Source organism: Saimiri boliviensis, chromosome 2 (genome assembly GCF_048565385.1).
Source record: "Saimiri boliviensis isolate mSaiBol1 chromosome 2, mSaiBol1.pri, whole genome shotgun sequence".
NCBI lineage: Eukaryota > Metazoa > Chordata > Mammalia > Primates > Cebidae > Saimiri > Saimiri boliviensis.
Window position 1 is genome coordinate 222,540,045 of NC_133450.1, and position 18,851 is coordinate 222,558,895.

General features: G+C 53.6%; 1 protein-coding gene across 2 annotated transcripts in view; it reads left to right on the top strand.

Moving 5' to 3' along the window:
* PRRX2 (paired related homeobox 2) overlaps window positions 1-8,576 on the top strand; it is a 57,377-nt gene extending 48,801 nt beyond the window's left edge. Inside the window, exons 2-4 of one of the 2 annotated variants that reach the window (XM_039475036.2) lie at window positions 5,871-6,058; window positions 6,655-6,833; window positions 8,095-8,575. In XM_039475036.2, coding sequence (XP_039330970.2) covers window positions 5,871-6,058; window positions 6,655-6,833; window positions 8,095-8,230 — 503 coding nt within the window. In that variant the 3' untranslated portion in view covers window positions 8,231-8,575. Of the gene's footprint in view, window positions 1-5,870; window positions 6,059-6,654; window positions 6,834-8,094 lie in introns of both variants that reach the window. The other variant, XM_074392375.1, reaches the window with a different exon arrangement.
* Window positions 8,577-18,851: the final 10,275 nt, after the last annotated feature.

Consider the following 18,851-nt stretch of genomic DNA (forward strand, 5'->3'; position numbering starts at 1 on the left):
CAGTGAGCCAAGATTGTGCCACTGCACTCCAGCCTGGGGGCCAGAGTGAGACTCTGTCTCAAAAAAATAATAAAATAAAATGGGGCAGTGCATCCTAGTATGTATGCAGGGGACGGCGGGGAGCCACACGTGGAGCGCCTGGCACCACTCCTGGCCCAGCAGGCTCTGGCGGAACACGTCACATCACAGCTGCCTTGCCACGGCCCTGGGCAGAACTGACGTGGGAAGCAGTGGGGACTCCAGCCAGTGCTGGGGGCGGTCTGGGCTGGCCGGGGTGGGGGTAAATGCCTCTGCGTGAGGGCTTTGGCTCCATGTCACCACACAGCTTCACTGGCACGAGAGTGGGGTTGTTTCTTTGGACGCCCGCTCTGTGAGGCAAAGTCTGCAAAATGGTTTTCATTTAAACACCCCCAGGTTTGAATTGCTCAGAAACTTCCCGAAAATGTCGCCTTTTTTGGCTGAAATGCCTCCTTCATTGGGGTGTGTGCCCAAGAGGAACTGCGCATGGGGAGGTGGAAATCACCCCTGCAATAACTGGCTTTCCAGAAGCTTCCATCCCTGCTCTCAGGCTATTTATTGCTCACCACCCGGTTTTCAGCACACGGGCTCTTGTTTCGGTTTAAGGTTTCTTCTTCATCGAGGGGGTGGGGTTGGAGAGACCTTCACAGGCACCAGCGGCTCTCATCCATCTTCACCTTGGCTTGAGGAGTGAAGAGTGAAATGGTCCCGGCTCAAACCAGGCCACTGAGGGCTCCCTCCCCACTGCCCCCCCCCCAGCCCCCACCTGGTCCCCTGTGTTTGCAAGTTATTTCCCAAATGGGGAAATTTCTGAACATAACCTCCTAGTCATCCTCTAAACCAGGGTTTCTCAACCTCAGTGCTATTGACATTTTGGACAAGATAATTCGTTGACGTGGGGTCCTGTCCTCTGTATTGAAAGATATTTAGCAATGCCAAGCATGGTGGTTCACGCCTGTAATCCCAGTACTTTGGGAGGCTGAGGCAGGAGGATTGTTTGAGGTCAGGAGTTTAAGTTCAGTCACGGCAACATAGTTAAGACCTCATTTCTACACACACACAGACAGACACACACAGACACACACACACACAGAGACACACACACACACACACACACACACACACACACAATTAGCTGGGCATGGTGGCAGGCACCTGTAGTTTCAGCTACTTGGGAGGCTGAGGTGGGGGAATTGCTTGAGCCCAGGAGGTCAAGGCTGCAGGGTGTTACGATTGTGCCACTGTATTCCAGCTTGGGAGACAGAGTGAGACCCTGTCTCAAAAAATAAAAGATATTGCCAGGAACAGTGGCTCACACCTGTAATCCTAGCACTTTGGGAGGCCAAGGCAGGCGGATCACGAGGTCAGGAGATGGCGATCATCCTGGCAACATGGTGAAACCCCATCTCCACTAAAATACAAAAAAATGCAGGGTGTGGTGGCGGGTGCCTGTAGTCCCAGCTACTCAGAAGGCTGAGGCAGGAGAATGGCTTGAGCCTGGGAGTCAGAGGTTGCAGTGAGCTGAGGTCGCGCCACTGCACTCCAGCATGGCAACAGAGAGTGACTCTGTCTCAAAAAAATAAATAAAATAAATTTAAAAATAAGAGATATTTAGCAGCATTCCTGGCCTCTGCCATTACATCCTAGTTAGACCCCTTCCCTAGCCCCAATGATCAAAAATGTCTCATGGGTCAAAATTGCCCTGGGTTGAGAAGCAGTGGTTCAAACCCAGCTCCAAGGGTCATCTTTTTCCCGGACGCCTGCCTGATTCCTGCCTGATAATCCTACACACACACACACACACACACACACACACACACACACGAACACTCATTTACAGTCTCATGGAACAATTTAACCTTACATCAAATCAGTTGGTTGCTCAAGAGTCAGTAAACCCTCCTAAACTGGGAGCTGATTAAAAGCAGATACTGAGGCCAGGCATGGTGGCTCACACCTGTAATCCAAGCACTTTGGAGGCCAAGGTGGGCGGATCACCTGAGGTCGGGAGTTCAAGACCAGCCTGACCAACATGGTGAAACCCCGTCTTTAAAAAAAAAAGAAAGAAAGAAAGAAAGAAAAGCAGATACTGAGCAGAGCCCATCCCTGGACCTGGCACGTTCTAGAAGCTTCATAACAGTTAACTGAACAAATGCCCCGGTCTGTGGAAGGAACATCAGGTGTAAAATGGGGACACGTAACTGGGGAGACAAAAATACAAAGGTATGGACTGAAACCCAAAGCTTTTCTGTTGGCTGAACTCTAGGCAAAACACGTCGCCCCAAACCCAGCCAGTGGAACGCAAAATCAGAGCAGTCCTGTGGGGGAATTTGGCCACATCTAGCATTCACTCATTGGCCAAGAAATTCCACTTCTAGGAATCTGTCCTAAATATGCACCAGCAGAAATAGAAAATCATATTTGCATGAGGTCACGCATTGTGGCATTCTTCTAGTTTCAAGAGATTGGAAATACTCCAAACGCCCATCAATAGGGCTCTGGTTGAATAAACACAGCAGAGTTGCGCAGCTGACTGCTATGCAGCTGTGAAAAGGACATGAAGGGCTGTGGTGTGCTGGATAGGGGAATACCTGGGAAATATCATCAGATGGGGCAGCCAGGCATGGTGGCTCACACCTGTAGTCCCAGCACTGTGGGAGTCGGACAGACGGGCAGATCACAAGGTCAGGAGTTCAAGACCAGCCTGGCCAATATGATGAAACCCCGTCTCTACTAAAAATATGAAAGTTACCTGGGCGTGGTGGCATGCGCCTATAATCCCAGTTCCTCTGGAGGCTGAGTGCTTGAACCTGGGAGGCGGAGGTTGTGGTGAGTGGAGATCATGCCATTGCACTCCAGCCTGGACAACAGAGCAAGACTCCATCTCAAAAAAAAAAAAAAATCATTAGGTGGGGAAAAAAAAGTGAACAGTACATGCTGTGCTTTTCTTTTTCTTCTTTCCTTTTGAGACAGAGTTTCGCTCTGTTGCCCGGGCTGGAGTGTAGTGGTACAATATCAGCTCACAGAAACCTCCACCCCCAGGTTCAAGTGATTCTCCTGCCTCCACCTCCAGAGTAGCTGGAACTACAGGCACCCCCCACCACCCAGCTAATTTTTTGTATTTTTAGTAGAGACAGGGTTTCACCATATTGGCCAGGCTAGTCTAGAACTCCTGACCTCAGCCTCCAGAGTAGCTGGGATTGCAGGTGCCTGCCATCATGCCTGGCTAATTTTTGTATTTTTAGTAGAGGTGGGGTTTGGCCATGTTGCTCAGGCTGGTCTCGAACTTCTGACCTCAGATGATCCACCTGCCTCGGACTCTGAAAATGCTGGGATTACAAGCGTGAGCCACCACACCCAGCCACTATGCTTTCTTTTGATAGACGAAAGGGGGAAAATTTTACACATATTTTGTTATATTTGCAAAAGACAATGCTAGAGGGATAAAGCAAAAGCTAACTTTTAAAATGGTTCCTGAAGGTGAGGGAGAGAGAAAGAGAGGGAAAATACATTTTGGAAAAACAATCGCAATAAAGATGGTTAGGTCTGTTTCACTGAGATGGAAAGGTAGCCAGAATATTATTAAATAAAAAGAGGCAAGTTGAAGCCCCAGTGTGTGCTTGTCAAATTTTTTTATTTTATTTTTAAAGTTTATTTATTATTATTTTTTGAGATAGAGTCTTGCTCTGTCACCCAGGCTGGAGTGCAGTGGCATGATTTCAGCTCACCGCAACCTCCGCCTTCCAGGTTTAAGCGATTTTTGTGCTTCAGCCTCCAGAGTAGCTGGGATTTCAGATGCTTGTGACCATGCCTGGCTAATTTCTTTCTTTCTGTCTGTCTGTCTGTCTGTCTCTCTCTCTCTCTCTCTGTAGTAGAGATGGGGTTTCACCACGTTGGTCAGGCTGGTCTCGAAATCCTGGCCTCAAGTGATCCACCTGCCTTGGCGTCTCAAAGTGATGGGATTACAAGTGTGGGCCACCATGCTGGGCCGTTTTTTAAACTTGTATTTGTAATCTTAGAAAATACGGGGAGTGGTGTGGCCAGGCGTGGTGGCTCACACCTGTAATCCCAGCACTTTGAGAGGCAGAGGTGGGCAGATCACTTGAGGTCAGGAGTTCGAGACCAGCCTGACCAACATGGTGAAACCCCGTCTCTTAAAATAATAATAATAATAATAAATTTTTTTAAATTAAAGAATACAAAATTAGCCAGGCCTGGTGGTGGGCACCTGTAATCCCAGTTACTTGAGAGGCTGAGGCATGACAATCACTTGAACCCAGGAGGCAGAGGTTGCAGTGAGCCAAGATCGTGCCACGGTACTCCAGCCTTGGGAACAGAACAAGACTCAGCCTCAAAAAAAAAAAAAAAAAAAAAAAAAAAAAGTGAAAATGTGGGGAGTGGGATAGGGGAGAGGAGAGTATTTTTACTTTATACCCATCTGTGTTGTTTGAATCACAAGCAGTGTGATTACTTGGTTATTAAAATACACATTTTTAATGAGAAAATCAGATACACAGGGAGGGCGCTGGTTGATTCTAAGTGCTGGAGAGAAAGGGGTTCCATATGGACCCAGGCAATCAGGGAGGGCCCCCTGGAGGAGTGGGCATCCTAGAGGATGAAGGGCCAGAGGTTTTGTCCCTGGATAAAATTTAAATGAAATAGTAGCTGGACGTCCCCCACCCCATCCTCCAAGGGACAGGCTGGGCCCAGAGGTTGCTGCCCCATGGTCTCTCCAGGGTTCTTTCTGCTGGGCCCTCCTTACCAGAGCTGCCAGTTCTGTACGAAAGGCCAGCACTGACCCCTGGTCAGGGTCCCTGCTGAGATCCTCCACCATTGCTGCTGGGCCTTGGCTGGGCACCCCCCACCCCGCCGCCGCCACTCCCTCTGGCTGATTGAACTCCTGTGCATCCTGCAAACCCCTTGCAAGTTCCACCTCTCCTGATCGACCTCCCCGACCAGCTCCTCATTCCCACCAGCGCTGAGCATCCCCCATGCCCTGGCCCGCACCTGGCCCTGAGCCACCCCACGGTCCCCCATCTTATTCCGGGCCTGCCTCCCCTGCTGATGAATCTGTCTCTCCCAGCCCCTAGCACAGCCTCTGGCTCAGTAGATCCTCTGGAAAGGAAGGCCATGCCCAGCAGCTGCCGGATTGGCTAAATAGGAGAGGGTGCGGACTGTGGTGTCAGACGGGTGGGTTCAGATCCCTCCCCCACCAATGACTTCACTGAGCCCTTGAACTTGGGCCCGAAACCGCAGCCTCTCTGACTCCTCCTCCCTTGGAGCGATGAGGATCGTGACATCTGTATTTAGGGCTCCTGGGAGCTTCCTGGAATCTGTGGTTAGTGAGCCTTGACTCCCACTGCTCTTTATGACATACTAATTAGTAGTAGTAGTACATGTCGGCACAGGTGCCATGCAGAATGCACCATGCCACACAGCCTGAGCCAGGTGCTGGGGTCACTCAGGTGTCTCCTGGCCCCTCCTTGAGCAGCTCACATGTCCCTGGTGGAGGGGACACCCGTCCCCAGGGCTCTTGTCGTGGTCTCATCTCAGTTGGCTCAGGCTGGGGTTTCCACAAGGCAGGGGACGTGGCTACTTGTATTCACCACCTCTCCCCTGAGTCTAGCGCCGGGCCTGCCACATAGTAGGTGGTCAGTAAATATGTGTTGAAGAATGAATGGATAGGTGGATGCCCCAAGGAAGGAATGAGGAAGTGAATTTAAGGGACGCATTCCTGCTGGCGGGGCTGGGCCATCCAGAGCGCTAAAGCGCTCAGAGCAAATTGAGGAGCTGGGGGCTGAACCGCGACGGTGGCCACTGGCCGCGCTGCTGACCCTCCGGCCCCTCCGCAGGTGAGTGTCCCAGCCCGGGGCGCGGTAGCGCCGCCAAGCGGAAGAAGAAGCAGCGGCGGAACCGCACCACGTTCAACAGCGGCCAACTACAGGCGCTAGAGCGCGTGTTCGAGCGCACGCACTATCCTGACGCCTTCGTGCGCGAGGAGCTCGCCCGGCGCGTCAACCTCAGCGAGGCGCGCGTCCAGGTGAGCGCTCCGTCCCGAGCTGCCCATGGGAGCCTGCACCTGTGAGCGCGCCTCCGTTCACCCGGGATCACACAATTGCCCAGGAGGGGTGTTTAAGAGCAGAGCCGGAGCATCTGAGGTCAGGAGGACTGGGGTTCAAATCCCAGTCCTGCCACTTACAGACCGTGTGACCTTGAGCAAGTCACTTAAGCTGTCTGTGCTGCTGGCACCTGCCTCCCTGGAAAATGAGTATCACGTAGGTCTTTGTTGTAGGAATCCTTTGAGAATTTAAAGTTTTCATAAAGCGGCCAGGCACAGTGGCTCACGCCTGTAATCCCAACACTTTGGGAGGCCAAGGCGGGTGGATCACTTGGGGTCAGGAGTTCAAGACCAGACTGGCCAACATGGTGAAACTCTGTCTCTACTAAAAATAGGAAAATTAGCTGGATGTGGTGGCGTGTGCCTGTAATTCCAGCTATTCGGGAGGCTGAGGCAGGAGAGTTGCTTGAACCCGGGAGCCAGAGGTTGTAGTGTCATCCCCATTTTACTGAAAAAACAGGTTCAGAGAGGTAATGCTGCCAGCCCATGCTGCACCCTGCTCACCCTCCCACCCACAGGTCTGGTTTCAGAACCGCCGTGCCAAGTTCCGCCGGAATGAAAGGGCCATGCTGGCCAGCCGCTCTGCCTCACTTCTCAAGTCCTACAGCCAGGAGGCTGCCATCGAGCAGCCCGTGGCTCCCCGGCCCACCGCCCTGAGTCCAGATTATCTCTCCTGGACAGCCTCGTCTCCCTACAGGTGAGAGCGGGAACACCTTTAGGTCGGGAGCGGGGAGCTGGGGAAATCCCAGAGAGGATTTTCCTGCCCAGACTCCTCTGAGGGTCTGGAGAGAGTTTGAATGATATCCACGCGCCCCCGGGATCTGGGGTACCCCAGGTGCTGTGTGGCGAGTGTGCCCATGAGTGGGTGTTCACGAGCACCCTTATGCGCATGTTGTAGGAGTTTGCATGCGTGTGTGTCAGTGCACATGTGTCCACACATGCCTGTGTGTGTGCATGCACATGCCTGTGTGTGCAAAGGAGTGTGAAAGCCTGTGTGTCTGTGGGGGTTTGAGTGTGTGCATGAGTGCATTCGAGGAGAAAGCAGGCCCCTCTGGAGGGGAGCCAAGTACAGGCATTGCCCTGAGCGAGAAGAGAAACTGCAGGAAGGTTCCTAGGCTGGTACTGGGGCCCCAGTGCCCTGTGTCCACCCTCCAGGTGAGAAGCTGAGGCTGGGAGGCTCAAGAAATGGTCTCCCTGGCCTGTAGGCATGGCTGGGGCCCAGAGCCCAGTTCTGGGGCGGTTTTGTCTGGATAGAAGCTGGAAAGACTCTTAGCGCTCACCACCCTCCTGACCTCCCTCCCTGTCTATCCTTACCTGAGGCAGCAAAACCAAGGGGCAACCTTAATTTTTTTTTTTTTTTTTGAGACGGAGTCTAGCACTGTCACCCAGGCTGGAGTGCAGTGGTGCAATCTCAGCTCACTGCAACCTCCGCCTCCCAGGCTCAAGCAATTCTCCTGCTTCAGCCTCCCAAATCCCTGGGACTACAGGCACCCACCACAACGCCTGGCTACTTGCTTGTATTTTTAGTAGAGACAGGGTTTCACCATGTTAGTCAGGCTGATCTCAGGTGATCCGTCCGCCTCAGCCTCCAAAGTGCTGGGATTACAGGCATAAGCCACTATGCTCAGCCCCGGGGGGTGTCCTGAAATCCAGGTGCCTGTTCATTCTGTCTCCATCCTGCTGTGAGCCAAACCCAGAGCAGGCACGGGGTGCCAACAGGCCCGAGGCCCCGCTCTCAGGAAGCTCATGGTCCACAGGGGGGCTCCTGTGTCCCAGCACCAAGCTGGGGACCTTCCGACTCCTCCCCAAACCCTACTTCAAACCACCTCCAATCCTGGGTGAAGATTTCCCAGGAGAGCAAGCTAAGGCGGGGTGGGAGACTGGCAGAACCCGAGGCTGGGGCGGAGGACTGGCAGCCAGGAGCACCCACGTGTCCTTGTGTCTCCTGTTGTCCCCAGCACAGTGCCACCCTACAGCCCGGGGAGCTCAGGCCCCGCCACCCCGGGGGTCAGCATGGCCAACAGCATCGCCAGCCTCCGTCTGAAGGCCAAGGAGTTCAGCCTGCACCACAGCCAGGTGCCCACGGTGAACTGACGTCCGGTCCCACCAGGGCCCGGCCGCCTCCCTGGGTGGACGGCGACAGAAAAGAGGGCAGATGCCCAGGAAGTGACCTTCTCCTGGATGGGCTCTCCCGGCCCGTCTCTCCAGCCTGGACTCCTGAGGCTGCGAGGCTGTCAAGGTCCCGGCAGCCGGGCCCAGCCCCTCTGTCCTCGGCCGCCAGAGACTGCACCCCACAACCCTCGGAGGGGTTGGGCCGGAAGGGGGAGGAAGAGCCTGCCAGGGACCTCATTTAGTTTGTGTATTAAAACCAAAAAGCTTTTGTCTTTAAGAAATAAAACCATTTTTTTTTAAGCCCCAAAAGGTTGCAGGAAGATTGGTAAGGACTGCAAACAAGGCTGGCTGCTGAGGCAAGAGCGGGGCCCCCACGGGCTGGACGGCCTCCCCGGACCCGTTTCTGGCCTGCAGCAGGCACGAGACTGCCCCGGGCCTGGCTCCGCCCAGCAGCCAGGGTAGGCCCACTGGCCTCCTGTGTGTGCTGTTCCTGGGAGTGAAGTCCTCGGTCACCCGCTGGGGCCCCCAGGGGTGGGGGGGGAGTGGATGAGGACAGAAACCTTCCCTGGACCCCATCTCCCACCTTGAGCCCCAAGGGGACACCCAGGTGTTTGGGCAGAGGCTTGCTGGGTGACCCTGGGCGGGGAGCATCTCCGCATCCTCTCCGGGGGCAGGATGGGTGAACACGGATTCCTAGGCTGGCCAGAGGGTGTGTGGATGGATGTGAGGACAATCAGCCCCTTGCTTCTGGGCACACAGGAAGCGTGGGATCTCTCTGGACATTTGACCATGGAGGGGCTGGGAAAATGGCCCAGAAAACTGGGGTGCAGACTGGAGGTCCCGGCCAGGCCCCCAGGACAGTGGTGTGCTCCGTGACAGCTGAGGCCAGCAGAAGACCCTTTCCCAAGTCCCTCACCCCACCCATTTGCGGCCAGGAATTGGGGCTGCCACCAGCCAAGGACGTCACTTATGAGGGGTCTGCAGAAAACAGGGTGAGGGATGGCCTGAGACCAGCCCCTCTACCTGTCCCCACGCCCACCCTTCTGATGGGCATGCTCACGCGGGAAGCCAGGAGTACCTTTCTGCTCAAAGTAGCCCCAGACCGGCGCCCAGGAGGCAGGACGACACTGCCCCACTCCAGGGGGTACAAAGACGTCAGCCCGGGCAGCAGTGGGGCAACCCTGGCCCTTGGGGTGGTGGGTGGCAGGTGGCACAGCAAGGAATCCCAGAGTCAATGACCTGGGCTGATTCTCCCTCGTCCCGCCCCGACCATCCATCGCTGTGCCCCCAAAGCGCCAGCCATGGGGCTCCACACATCAATTGCCTTGCACGGGGACGACCCATTTTATTTAGTTAGTTAATTTTTTAAGAGGGAGTCTTGCTCTGTCACCCAGACTAGGGTGCAGCAGTGCAATCTCAGGTCACTGCAACCTCCGCCTCCCGGGTTCAAGCGATTCTCCTGCCTCAGTCTCCTGAGTAGCTGGGATTACAGGCGCACACCACCACACCCAGCTAATTTTTTTGTATTTTTAGTAGAGACTGGGTTTTGCCATGTCGGCCGGGCTGGTCTTCAACTTCTGACCTCAGATGATTCTCCTGCCTCGGCCTCCCAAAGTGCTGGGATTACAGGCATGAGCCACTGTGCCTGGCCCCTACTTTAGTTAGAAGGTACAGCAGCTACACTTGTGAGTGAACTGAGGACCGTCTCCCACCTGCCCCTGGTACCCCCTGAATACTCCTCTCCATCCTCCATCCGGATTTCCACCACAGGACCTCGTTCTTGTGGGTGGAGCACTGGCCCTTTCAGATGTGCAAACAGAGCTGGGGAAGAGTGACGGCCCAGTCGCCATGTGACTTCTTCCTTCGGTGGCTGGACAGCTTCCTCCCTGGCCGCAGCAGGGACTCTGACCAGCAGAAGAGCCTGGGGCACCAGTAGGGGCTGCGGGGGAGGGGATTCTACTGAGGTCCCCAGCTGCTCAGGCCCACCGCACTGTGGGGGCCAGGCCTGCAGGCAGATTTGTGTTTTCTGGCTCAGTTTGGCCTCTGCCTCAGGTAAGTGCTTTCTGGGCTTCCATTTGCCATTCTTTTTTTTTTTTTTTTTTTTCTTGATACGGAGTCTAGCTCTGTGGCCCAGGCTGGAATGCAGTGGCATGATCTTGGCTCACTGCAACCTCCACCTCTCAGGTTCTGGTTCAAGCGATTCTCCTGCCTCAGTCTCCCGAGAAGCTGGAATTACAGCCATGCGCCACCATGCCCAGCTAATTTATTTTTATTCTTATTTTTTTAGTAGAGATGGGGTTTCACCATGTTGACCAGGCTGGTTTTGAACTCTTGACCTCATGATCCGCCCACCTCGGCCTCTCAAAGTGCTGGGATTACAGGCATGAGCCACCTCGCCCGGCCCCATTTGCCATTCTTGCACCAAAAAAATATGAAACACAAAGTCCCTGGCCATAGAGGCTGCACCATGCTACGAGGAAGCAAAGCTAAAGGAATAATCACAGCAGCACTGAGGCTATGAGCGGGTGCTGCAGGGGCCCAGGGCACACAGAGGGGGGCCTCAAACCTCATTAAGGCATCCTGGCAGGCTTCCTGGAGGAGGTATGCCTGGGAGGAAGAAGTGTACACTAGATGAAGAGGGGAGAGGCAACAGTGTTTCTGGCTGAGGGAACCGTGTGTGTGTGCAGCGCTGGGCAGGCTAGAAATTGTCTCTTTGGGGCAGTGGGAGCTGTTACCCGGCTGGACCTCCTGGTGCCGGATGGAGGTGGAGAGAAACAGGAGCTGGCTCTAATGAGGTTTGTGTGGCCGGGACTAGAAGTTCGGATGTCACCCTGTCTGTGGGGAGCCACGGAGGGGATTTGCTTGGTGGAAGGACGTGTCCTGAGCCTCCATGTGGAGGAGGGACTGTGGGCTAAGAGTGAAGGAGAGAGCTCCTTGCAGAGGCCAGGATGGGTGTCCAGCTGGGAGGGGCTGTGGCCTGGGCCAGATGGGGACAGACTTGGTGGACCTGGGAGATGTTTCCAATGCAGCAAAAAAGAAAAACAAAAACCACAAAAACAGGAATTGTGACTTGGTGATGGGCTGGGAGACTGGGAGCCTTCAAAGCCAGTTTGGAGACTCGGCGCAGTGGCTCATACCTGTAATCCCAGCACTTTGGGCGGCCAAGGCAGGCGGATCACCTGAGATCAGGAGTTCGAGATCCACTTGGCCAACATGGTGAAACCCCGTCTCTACTAAAAATACCAATATTAGCCAGGCATGGTGGGACATGCCTGTAATCCCAGCTACTTGAGAGGCTGAGGCAGGAAAATCGCCTGAACCCGGGAGGCGGAGGTTGCAGTGAGCCACCATTAGGCCATTGCACTCCAGCCTGATAGACAGTGAGACTCTGTCTCAAAAAAAAAGGCCGGGTGTGGTGGCTCAAGCCTGTAATCCCAGCACTTTGGGAGGCCGAGGCGGGCGGATCATGGTCAAGAGATCGAGACCATCCTGGCCAACATGGTGAAACCCCATCTCTACTAAAAAGAATACAAAAATTAGCTGGGCATGGTGGCGTGTGCCTGTAATCCCAGCTACTTGGGAGGCTGAGGTGGGAAGAATTGCTTGAACCCAGGAGGCGGAGGTTGCAGTGAGCCGAGATTGTGCCACTGCACTCCAGCCTGGTGCCTGGCGACAGAGTGAGACTCTGTCTCAAAAAAAAAAAAAAAAAAGTTAAAAAAAAAATCGGTTTGGGCTTAGACACACAGAACTGCCCAGGAAGAAGACACCCTGGCCATGGGGCCTGCCTGGTGGAAGCCTCTGGAAGACATAGGCCCGTCCTCCCACCCAGACAAGAGCTGGGGTCCATCCTGGCTTGAGTGTCCTCCCAGGCACAGAGCCGGCCCCCTTTCCCCATCTGGGGGATCTGTACTTGCAATTGGCCCAGAGCATGGGGGCCAGAGCAGAGCACTCGTGGGCAGCCAGGAAGAGCAGCCTTTTTCCCCCAACAGGCACTAACCTGAGAGGACGAGAGTGGGCAGCCCCCAACCCTAGGCCCGGGCCGGTGCTCCAAGCCTGCTGCCGGCATCTCACGCCCTTCTACTTTTTTTTTTTTTTTTTTTTTTTTTTTTGAGACGGAGTCTCACTCTGTCACCCAGGCTGGAGTACAGTGGCGCAATCTTGGTTCACTGCAACCTCCACCTCCCATGTTCAAGCGATTCGCCTACCTAGCCTCCCGAGTAGCTGAGATTACAGGAGGCTGCCACCACGCCCAGTTAATTTTTGCATTGTTAGTAGAGACCAGGTTTCACTGTGTTGGGCAGGCTGGTCTCGAACTCCTGACCTCAGGCGATCTGCCCGCCTTGGCCTCCCAAAGTGCTGGGATTACAGATGTGAGCCACCGCGCCCGGCCACACCTTTCTACTTTTCAACCCAAAGGGAGGGCACCCTGAGGATTGGCTGGGCTAAAGCTGCCTGTGCAGTGATGGGGTCACACCAGGTGGAGGCCTGGGAAGTCGGTCCCAGGAAGGCTGGCTTCAGAAAAAGCGGGGGCCCTTCCCACGGAGGTGCCGGCCGTGCCGTTGGGCCACGAGGATGTCAATGACACTTCCTCCCTGCGCTCTAGAGAAAACAACTGTCTTAATCGTTCACACATGCTGCTCTGAGAAGCTGAGGGAGGGGTCAAGGTGGCCCGCCCTGTAAAAGAGGAAACATTCAAACACTGCTGTCGCTATTGTAGCCCTAACTGCAGGGCTGTGTGGGCAAATTACTGGGCACCCATCCCAGGATATCGTTTTTGCACGAGGATGAGGTACCCAAGGACTTGCCCCAGACTGGAGAACTTGCTGCCTTTGCCCATTTGGCCAAGCGAGCTTGAGCTTGGGAGAGGGCATTGTGGTGTCTGCTTTTTTTTTTTTCTTTTAATGAAATACAAGAACTTGAGAGAGAAAGGGAGTGGGAGGGAGAGAGAGATTGAAGGAAAGACAGTCAGTTCTTGCGAAAACCCAAACCAGAGAAATAAAGACTAGAGTATCTGGTCCTGTGACCTTGGACATGGCACTTCTCTGGGACTTGGTTTCCTCCTCTGTAAAATGGGAGTAATTACAGAACCCATGGAACAGGGTCGTTCCCATCCAGAGGCCAGGCTCGGTGGCTCATGCCTGTAATCCCAGCCGTTTGGGAGACCGAGGCGGGCAGATCACGAGGTCAGGAGTTTGAGACCATAGTGGTCAACATGGTAAAACCCAGTATCTACTAAAAATACAAAAATTAGCCAGGTGTGGTGGTGGGCACCTTTTGTAATCCCAGCTACTGGGGAGGCTGAGGCAAGAGAATTGCTTGAACCAGGGAGTCGGAGGTTGCAGTGAGCCGAGATCATGCCACTGCACTCCAGGCTGGTGACAGAGCGAGACTCCGTCTCAAAAAATAGTAGTAAGTCCTGTCCATGAATGAGCACTTCAGTGTTCATGGTGCAGGAGCACAGAGTGAGGGATGGAGTTTGAGAAAAGAAAGATACGTACTCCCTGTCCTGGGGTGAAATGGCGCTTTCTCTGTCCAGAGAAGCGGCACACCCGGTCCAGCTCTTCCCCCCTCTTTCCTCGGATGCCCACCTGCCTTAGGAGCCCCAGTTGGGGACCAAAACCAACATGGTACCTCCGGCTCCTACACCTCCGCTTCCCGCCCCTGGAGGGCGCCGCGGGGCCGCCGCAGGGCTCTGCGCTGGGTTCCCGCGGACGTGGCAGAACACACCCCATCCCCTGCCATCCGGGAAGATCTCCAGGGCTGGCCACGGGCTCCTGACCCAGCCTCCTCGGGAAAGACAAAGAAACAAGCAAATCCAAATGACCAGCAGGGGTCACAGCGTAAGCTCTGCTTAAGTGTTCGGGAACTGGAGCCAACAGCCATGAAGACTCTGGCATGCTTTCACCCAGCAAACCCATCTCTAAGCTCTACTTTGAAAAATAATGAAAACCGGGGGGAGTGGGGGCGGGGAAGCAACGTGCATAGCAATGTCTATCACATATTTTATACGTGCAGTGTAAAAAATCTGGGAAGACACAAGCCAAAATGTGAATAGCTTGTTTTTTGTTTTTTTGTTTTTGAGACCGAGTCTCACTCTGTCACCCAGTCGCTCAGGCTGGTGTGTGGCACAATCTCTGCTGACTGCAGCCTCTGCCTCCTGGGTTCAGTCGGTTCTCCTGCCACAGGCTCCCGAGTAGCTAGGACTACAGAGGTGAGCCATGATGCCCGGCTAATTTTTTGTATTTTTAGTAGAGATTAAAAATACAAAAAAGCCAGACCATGTTGGCCAGGCTGGTTTCGAACTCCTGACCTCAGGCAATTCACCCGCCTTGGCCTCCCAAAATGCTGGGATTACAAGCATGAACTACCGCACCCAGCTGGATAGCTTAAATTTTACGGTGACTCACAATCCCCAAGTCTCCATATTTTTAAAACAACTTTATGGAAAAACAAAGCAATCTTTAAAAAGGAAGCAGGGCTGGGCACGGTGGCGTGTGCCTGTAGCCCCAGCTACTTGGGAGGCTGAGGCTGGAGGATCGCTTGAGTCCAGGAGTTCTGGGCTATAGTGTGCTATGCCAGTCATGTGTCCTCATTAAGTTCAGCATCAATATGGTGACCTCCCGGGAGTGGGGGACCACCAGGTTGCCTAACAAGGGGTGAATCGGCCCAGGTCGGAAACAGAGCAGGTCAAAACTCCCGTGCTGGTCAGTAGTGGGGATTGTGCCTGTGAATAGATACTGCACCCCAGCCTGGGCAACATAGCAAGATGCCTCTCTTAAGAAAAAAAGAAAAAAGAAAGAGGCCGGGCATGGTGGCTCATGCCTGTAATACCAGCACTTTGGGAGGCCTAGGCAGGCGGGTGGATCATGAGGTCAGGAGATCAAGACCATCCTGGCCAACATGGTGAAACCCTGCCTTTAAAAAAAAAAAAAAAAAAAAAAAAGCAAGCAGGCCATGTAACAGCCTCAAGTATGGAATTTGAAGCTCTTCAAAGGTTAAAATATGTGCTTTCTTTTTTTTTTTTTTTTTTTTTTTTTTTGAGATGGAGTTTCGCTCTTGTTACCCAGGCTGGAGTGCAATGGCACAATCTCGGCTCACCGCAACCTCCACCTCCTGGGTTCAGGCAATTCTCCTGCCTCAGCCTCCTGAGTAGCTGGGATTACAGGCACACGCCACCATGCCCAGATAATTTTTTGTATTTTTAGTAGAGACGGGGTTTCACCATGTTGACCAGGATGGTCTCGATCTCTTGACCTCGTGATCCACCCGCCTTGGCCTCCCAAAGTGCTGGGATTACAGGCTTGAGCCACCGCGGCCGGCCTAAAATATGTGCTTTCTTCTGTGTGTTTTGTGTCCCCCGGTGCCTCACGCAGAGCTGGATGTGTTCCCTGGACGCTTGTCGGTCAGTGGAGGTACTGGAATGTGTGTTTGAGAACATCCGTCTCCCAGGCTGGAGTGCAGTGGTGAGATCCTTGCTCACTATAACCTCAAACTCTTGGCTCAAGTGATTCTCCCGCTCTGGCCTCTCAAACTGCTGAGATTACAGGTGTGAGCCACTGCGTAGTAGCTCTCCGAGAATTTCTTAATTCTTAGTTCTCACCTTAGAAAAAGTAGGAATGGATTGAGCTTGGGATGTAAGGCAGCCAGAAATGGGCACCTTGAAATCAGAAGGGGGACTCAAAAGAGAGACGGTGTGGTAGACCTGATTCTAAGATGGCCCTGCCAGCTGGGTGTGGTGGCTCACCCCTGTAATCCCAGCACTTTGGGAGGCCGAGGCAGGCGGATCACCTGAGGTCAGGAGTTTGAGACCAGCCTGACAACATGACGAAATTCCGTCGCTACTAAAAATACAAAAAGTTAGCTGAGTGTGGTGGCGAATGCCTGTAATCTCAGCTACTCAGGAGGCTGAGGCAGGAGAATCGCTTGAACCCAGTAGGTGGAGGTTGTGGTGAGCCAAGAGTGTGCCATCGCACTCCAGCCTGGGTGGCAGAGCAAGACTCCATCTCAAAAAAAAAAGGTACAGTGATTCCACCCCAGGTAGCCCCACCTTTGCGTAATCCCTTCTACTTGAGTGTGAGTGAAACCTGTGGCTTGTTTCTGACTAACAGAGCGTCAGCAAAGGTGAAAGGATTTTTCAGATGTCATTAAGGTCTCCAATCAGCTGACACTGATCTAAGCTAAAGGAAGATTCTCCTCGGTGGGCTTCATCAGGTGAGCCCTTTGAAAGGTCCGGTCGTCCCTGAAAGAAGAGATTTAAGCAGAGAGCCACCTTCCCGCTGAGCTGTGTTGAGAACTGCCTTTGGATGGGGAGGCCACCAGGAGCTGAGGGCCCCCATTTCAGAACCACAAGGAGCCAAATTCTGCCGACAATTCACATGAGCTTGGAAGGAGATAGTGTGCTCCAGGTGAGACGCAGTCTGGATAACACCTTGACTGCAGCTCAGGGAGACCCTGAGCAGAGCACCCAGCTGGGCCCTCCCCGGACTCCTGACCTACAGAAACGGTATGATCATAAACAGGTAAAGCTTTTTGTTTTGTTTTGTTTTTTTGTTTTTGAGATAGAGTCTCGTTCTGTTGCCCAGGCAGGAGTGCAGTGACGCGTTCTCGGCTCACTGCAACCCCCACCTCCTGGGTTCAAGCATTTCTCCTGCCTCAGCCTCCCAAGTAGCTGGGACTACAGGCATGTGCCACCACGTCTGGCTAATTTATTGTATTTTGAGTAGAGATGGGGTTTCACTATGTTGGCCAGGATGGTCTCAATCTCCTGACCTTGTGATCCGCCTGCCAAGGCCTGGAGTGCGGTGGCCTCCCAAAGTGCTGGGATTGTAGGTGTGAGCCAGCACGTCTGGCCCATGAATGTGTGTAGTTTCAAACTGGCAACTTGTTACACAGCAACAGAAAACTAACACAGGTAGGAATGAAGCTCGAAAGTTCACCTTGAGCTTGGCCTCCCTTGACCCTCGGGACACCCCAGGAACCCCCAGAGCTGCCGTAGAGCCCCTTGCCGGGTCACAGCAGCGGCTGCTTGTCTTACTTATCTCCTTCCTGGCCATTGTGCACAGTCAACAGGCTCATTGTCTAACACACAGCCTTGATCACATCTCTTCCCTGCCTCAAGCCTCCCTTGGCTCCCCAGGGCCCTCGCAGCAAAGAGCAATCACCCAGGCCAGCTGTCTGCAGTGCGGTTATCCAGCCTTAACCCTGCCTCGCCCCTACTACAGATTCTTCTTTAATCTTTTTCCTTTGTTTGCTTCAGCCCTGCAATTTTTTTTTTTTTTTTTTTTTTTTTTTTTTTTTTTTTTTTTTTTTTGAGACAGAGTTTGGCTCTTGTTCCCAGGCTGGAGTGCAATGGCACAATCTCGGCTCACTGCAACGTCCACCTCCCGGGTTCAAGTGACTCTCCTGCCTCAGCCTCCTGAGTCGCTGGGATTACAGGCCTGCACCACCACGCCCAGTTAATTTTGTGTTTTTAGTAGAGATGGGATTTCTCCATGTTGGTCAGGATGGTCTCGAACTCCTGACCCCAAGTGATCCACCTGCCTCGGCTTCCCAAAGTGCTGGGATTATAGGTGTGAGCCACGGTGCCTGGCCAGATTCTTCAGACAATCCTAACCATTCAGGCCCCTCTTTCCACTATGTCCCTCCTCCCCCAGACCCTCTGCGGAAAAAACCCACTCCAGTTAGTTTACACCATAGTGTCACCTTTTCAATTTATTTAATTATTATTATTATTATTGAGAGGTGGTCGCTCGGTCAGCAGGCTTGAGTGCAACGACACAATCTCGGCTCACCGAAACCTCCACCTCCTGGGTTCAAGCAATTCTCCTGCCTCAGGCACCCGAGTAGCTGGGATTACAGGCATGTGCCACCATACCCGGCAAATTTTGTATTTTTAGTGGAGAGGGGGTTTCACTGTGTTGGTCAGGCTGGTGTCAAACTCCTGACCTTGTGATCCACCTGCCTTGGCCTCCCACAGTGCTGAGATTACAGGCATGGCCTCACTCTGTCACCCAGGCTGGAGTGCAGTGGCGTGATCTGGGTTCACTGCAACCTCCGCCTCCTGGGTTCAGGCGATCCTCCTACCTCAGCCTCCCAAGTACCTGGGACAACAGGCATGTGCCACCACACCCAGGTAATTTTTGTTTTGTTTTGTTTTGTTTTTTTGAGACAGGTTTTCACCATGTTGCTCAGTCTGGTTTTGAACTCTAGGCTTAAGTGATCCACCCACCTCGGCCTCCCAAAGTGCTGGGATTACAGGCGTGAGCCACTGTGCCTGGCCAATGTCACCTTTTTTTTTTTTTTTTTTTGAGATAGAATCTTGCTCTGTCTCCAGACGCCAAGCCAGAGTGCAGTGGCGCGGTCTCGGCTCACTGCAACCTCCGCCTCCTGGGTTCAAGCAATTCTCCTGCCTCAGCCTCCTGAGTAGCCGGGACTACAGGTCCGCGCCACCACTCCCACCTAATTTTTGTATTTTTTAGTAGAGGTGGGGTTTCCCCATGTTGGCCAGGATGGTCTCAATCTCTTGACCTCATGATCTGACCACCTCAGCCTCCCAAACTGCTGGGATTACAGGCATGAGGCACCACGCCTGGCCCAGTGTCAC